Source organism: Macadamia integrifolia, chromosome 5 (assembly GCF_013358625.1).
Source record: "Macadamia integrifolia cultivar HAES 741 chromosome 5, SCU_Mint_v3, whole genome shotgun sequence".
NCBI classification, from domain to species: domain Eukaryota; kingdom Viridiplantae; phylum Streptophyta; class Magnoliopsida; order Proteales; family Proteaceae; genus Macadamia; species Macadamia integrifolia.
The window spans coordinates 13338072-13343675 of NC_056561.1; the positions used below are offsets into that span (position 1 = coordinate 13338072).

The 5604-nt window shown below is 38.8% G+C and overlaps 1 protein-coding gene across 1 annotated transcript; it reads left to right on the forward strand.

Annotated features, from left to right (window-relative positions):
• The first annotated feature begins 3099 nt into the window (after positions 1-3099).
• LOC122079139 lies at positions 3100-4821 on the forward strand. Its single transcript, XM_042645396.1, has one exon. It carries the CDS (start codon positions 3280-3282, stop codon positions 3721-3723), a length of 444 nt encoding a protein of 147 aa, XP_042501330.1. The 5' UTR covers positions 3100-3279; the 3' UTR covers positions 3724-4821.
• The last annotated feature ends 783 nt before the right edge of the window (positions 4822-5604 follow it).

A 5604-nucleotide genomic window follows, 5' to 3' on the forward strand; every position in this document is an offset into this window, starting at 1 on the left:
TCCTTTTCCCAAATATTTACTTGGAAAAGTAATGTTGTGAAAAGATAGTTGTGGTTCACTAGCTAGTCAAGAGGGCTAGAACTGAAAAAACTAAGTACTGATGATATGTATTTTTTCCTTTATGGTTGTTGATGAATTTCCTTTCTAACTTCAAAAAAAAAAATACAAGACTAGACAAATGGGTATGGGATTTTTCCAAATCTTATTACTCTCTTCACTCTCATTCTCTATTGCTCTTGTTATTTTGCTTCTAGTCAATCTTGAGTGTATATTGTGTCATGTATTTATGGAATGAGGGTAGAGCCTTATTTATAGAGGAGGGTGTCTGTTAGAGTGAACACCAAGAAATACGAAAATAAACCAAGATAGATTGCATAACACAGAGATTTAACGAGGTTCACACACTGATGTGGTGTGCTACGTTCTCGGGGGAAGAAGAAGATGTTTCACTATGCAGAAGAGAAATTATATCCAAGCAGCGGCGAGAAAACTCGTCCTGAAACCCTATCTCAAAAACCCCATAAATTATAATGATTTACTCAACAAGACGATAGTACATTATATACTCTAAGTCGTGGGTCAACCCATTGGGTCACGATCAATCCGGTTGAACCATACCTACTTCCATCAAAGATCACAAAAAACTTTCCATTTGATTACCATCAAAATATGTCGAAGTAGGTCATTTTTCAAAATGGGTAAAGAATTCGAGACAAACTTAATAGTGTTCCACTTCTCTTTTATGATAGGTTTTGATAGAAAACATTACTACCCTGTTCTTCTCCATGTGGCTCTCTCTCTCTCTCTCTCTCTCGCTCGCTCGTTCATAACTGATGGACGATTTGGGATTGGTGAAGATAATTGCGTGAACAGGGTTTGTTGATGGGGCAGGGGTGGTTTTAGCGATCGTGGAGTGGTGCAGATGAGATGGAATTTCAAATGTCCGCAGAACAATTATAAGTTTCCTTTGTAAATTCTACGGGATCCCACCAAATCAATTGGACTTTGTGAGTGGGTGGGGTAAGAGGAACAGTCCACGTGGACCGATAGAAAAGTTGATGTTGTCGTTCAAAATCTCACCTCAACAAATAAACGACTTCGGAATTCCTTGATTATTGGAAAAGTGCACCAATAATCCCACCGCGCAAAACCACGCTATGCAAACAGCCCTGGGATCAAGGGTTCCAATGAAAAAAAAAAAAAAAAAAAGAATCAAAGGCTAAAAGGGAATTTCTCCAGAAATTGGGTTTCGACTAAGGTGATTGAAGGAGATTACCATTCATGGTTATCTTATTTAGCCATTTTGGGTCATCGTAAAGAAAGATGGGTGAGATGTGAGGTAGGGGAGAGAAAAAAGAGAACGAGCACTAATCGAAGGAAAGAGAGAAAAAAGAGAGTAGTTTTTTTTCTTTTAAATGCTGATAATCTTTTTTCCCTAATTTCTTTTTGGCTCAGGCCGACGTGGTTTTTCTTATGGAATAGTTGGCCCATTTGGCTATTAACAAAAAATCTAACTTCTTTACCACTAATGTTGATATTAATATACTCAGGTTTTTATATTAATGCTTATTTCTTTCATTGATTAAAAAGGAAAAAAAAAAAAAAAAAAACCCATTTTTAATGAAAAAAAATACCTTATTTTTCTGGCGTAAGAAACATTCAAAGATAGGGTCTATGAAAAGGCCACGCTGCCCCCATGCCCAAAGCACTAAAGATGTTGCACCCTCTCTCATTGTCCCACAAACTGGTGTTTCTAGCGCCAATAGGACTGGGTTCTTTGTCCATTTATTTATTTATTTATTATTATTTTCTAGTATCGATCTTGATTTCCAAAAACATGTATTGGAGTTGATTAATTTTGTATACAATTTTTTTTTATCAAAATAGAAAAAAACTTCAATTAATTAGAAAGATAACTTTAAACGTCGATGTTTGAACTGAAGCTTGAGATTTGAGTTTGTTTTGTCATAGTCATATGTGCTATCCTACGCATTGAAAGTACCAATTCTTTATCAGGCCTGAGATAAAAATGGGGTATAAACAAAAAAGTATAAATAGAGGAATCGCACTCTAAGGCCATGATGTGGTACTACTATCAAAAATAAATTGTCTGGTTCTACCAAATCACTCCAAATTTCCCCAGGCTCCATCCTTCCACCTTTGCTCGCTTTACACTATAGAGAAAGTTCCTATAGTTTTCATCTTATTTTTCATGTCATCATATAATTAGCATATAATGAGAAATACTAAAATTGCAAGTAGCTTAGCCAGATATATTATTAGTAGCATCAATCACACCCATACAAATAAGAATTGACGGGGTCAAGATAGGAAAATTAGGTATAAAAAATGAAGTGTATATACTGGGTTGGAGTCACCGTATACTTGAACCTTAATTCAATGTCATAGTTAGGATACTAATTTAATTATGGAAAACGAATGCTCTTGGTTGCACAATCTTTGCATCTTTACATAGAGAACAGAAAATGATGCTTCCATTCACGTGAAACTCAAAATACCCATTAAATCAATATGGTATTACATACCGTATGGATTGACACCCTTATGTTTATGAGAGCAAGGAATATTCACATATGTGAATGACCCTAGTCTATGGATATAGTATATATTTTCTTCCTTTTCATTTAATAGATACTATATTCACATACCAAGATGTTCATGTACATTCACGAACTGCGTGAATATTCACTTTCTTCTACGTGTATTACTATTCAATTGTTTCAGGGTTTCAATTTTTATTTATTTATTTTTACACGTGCCAAAATTAGATTCCGTGGTACATTGGGCGAATGGTTCAACACAGCAAGGTGTGGTCCCCGGCAGACCTGCACCAGCCCTCTCTATAAACACCGTCTAGAAGCATATTGGTGAATGCTGAATCATCACGAAGCAAGTCAAGTGGGCCCAACTCACTTTGAAGATGCCACGTCTAGTTTTTTGACGTCATCATAAGCAGTACGTGTGACATCATCACATCTAAAATGAGCCTTTTTCATGAAACCACGTCACCTAAATTATTGAAAAAATAATAAAAGCCAAAACCTCTCTCTCTCTCTCTCTCTTCTCTCTCTCTCTCTCTCCTTCTTGGCTCCTATCATCAACCACGACTTTCCTTACCTGCAAAACCCACCTCCGTACGCCTATTAAAATCTCTTCACAATCTGATCCATCCCCACTAACGAAGAAGGGAAACAAGCCCATCGCTTCTTTAGGGCACTTTAAAAAGGAGAAAAGCCAAAACCTTCTGTAAAACAAGACATGGATAAGGTCAGTACTGTTCATCAAAGCATCAAGAGCTCCAAACAGTTCAAATCAAAGAAGAAACCATCAAAACCCATCAAGGTTGTTTACATCTCAAGCCCCATGAAGGTGAAGACAAGTGCATCTGAGTTCAGGGCTCTGGTGCAAGAGCTCACCGGTAGAGATTCCGATTTGGGTGGTTACAATGGAAGATTCTTGGTTGATGGCCTTGAGCAGAAGGTAACTGATGAGGTCATGAAGATTAGAGATGATTATGAGCCTCAAGTCCCTCAGATTGGGGACTTTCATCAGGAGTCATCATCAGGGAGATATGATGACACTTTGATTGAGGTTGATCAGCCCTTTGATGATTTCTTCAGTTCTTCTGGGCTGCTTGAAAACTTTTATAGATTTACTGAGCCTCCTCAGGTAGATGTCATCAGAAACTTTGGTGCAGTGTAAGTTTTGGTAAATTTGACTCAAAGATCTAGTCCTTGGTTTCCCCTAGATTTGCATGTATCTTTATTTATTACCAATTGTGGAATTTATTTATGGCTTACTCTTAGCATATCTATGGACTCATATATTGTATCTCTCTCTCTCTCTCTCTCTCCATGCCCCTTGTGATTGACCTCTCTCACATAGATTTCAGTGTTCATGGGTTTCACAAGTCATAATTATACATTAATTACTTTATTTATGAATTGGTTACCTTTGAGCAGAGAGATCGTTTGTGGGAGGATTATTCTTCTCCTCTGCAGGGAGCTGATCTAGTCTCTCTCTCCCTCCCTATGTGTGCAATTTGATTCCCTTTGGACAATGAGATCCTATGTGGGGAGGATAAGTCTTCTCCCTTGGAGCTCTCTCTCTTTCTGCAATTTTTTTTGGTAAGTGTGTTTGCAATTTGTCCCTTTGGGCAATTGGATCCTATGGGATTCAGATTAACCTCTCCCACATGTGTGTCAACGCACATTCGATGGTTGACTGCATTCGTGGAACGCATGCATCTCAGCACCTCGCATGCATCTCAAGGGATTCCCAGCCATCAGATACATACTGGGCTCTATCCGGCGCATCCAATCCTAAGCGGGGAAGCATAATTCTTCTCCTGACTTGGCTGGAGGTAGATCCTCTCTCTCCACCTCCCCCCCCAAAAAAAAAGAAAAACCCCATTTGATTCCCTTTAGACAATGAGATCCTTTGGGATTCAGATCCTCTTCCACTCGGCCCAAACTTGCTGGTTGATTGCACCCCAACACGAAACCCGAAGGTTTCCAGCCATCAGATGCACGCCGGGCTATCTTCCCCGTGGGAAGCTGATCCGGACTCGGCAGGAGGGAGATCCCTCTCTCTCTCTCTCTCTCTCTCTCGCTGCGTGCAATTTGATCCGGACAGCCCCACTGTCTCTGTGTGATCCTTCGACGGTAATGACCACTGGACGGTGATAAGAAAGCGACTGCGGGGGATTTGGTGGAGTTGGGCTTGTCGGCAACCGTGCCAAGCAACGGAGTATTGAGAGACAAACAAAAACAGTAGGAGGACTGGAAGACCCAAAAATAATAAAAAAAAGTATTTCTTAGATGGTTCCACAAGGCAGACATATAAGTAGCAGCTTCTAACTATAGCTTGGCTTCAACTTGTGGTGTATGTGAATACATATGGAGAGGACTTTTGCTTAGGTGACAGTCACTGCTGTGATGCCTCCATGACAGACATGTTTGTTTCACATTCCAATTTGATCAATATTACATGTGGGATTATAATAAAAAAGAATGTTTTCTAATGGATTATAATTCTCTCTAATGCTTAAAGGATCACAGTGGCTATGTTGTGACTGTGAGCTTAGCAATTCCAAAGCCCTTTCACCCTCCATGTATTTGTTGAGATGTTAATTAAGTAATCTTTTTGTGCATGCATGATGAATGATGTATTGTGTCTTTCTGTGCAACTTGGTTCAAAATATCTTCCATTATGATTTGGTTTTGTTTGAGATCAGATTCTAAAAGATGGATAAGCCCTCTCAATTAAATGGTATATTTATAAAATTGCAGAATTAGATACATGTTCTCTCTCTCTCTCTCTGATGTATTCACTTACTTATTGTCATCATATTATCATTTGATGCACACATGTGGACAATCACTTTTGGTGTTAACAACAACTGTACTAAGCAGTTGGTGAGGTTATGGTGTCCAAAGCTCACACTCTTTGTAGCTCTTGAGTTAAAGTCTCTTGGTTGTCCCTTCTTTCCCGCCCCCCTCTTCTATATGAGCCCAGTGAATGTTCACGTGACTCACGCTATATGCTTGACATGTGTTAAGCTTGTTAACTCTAATAACAGAG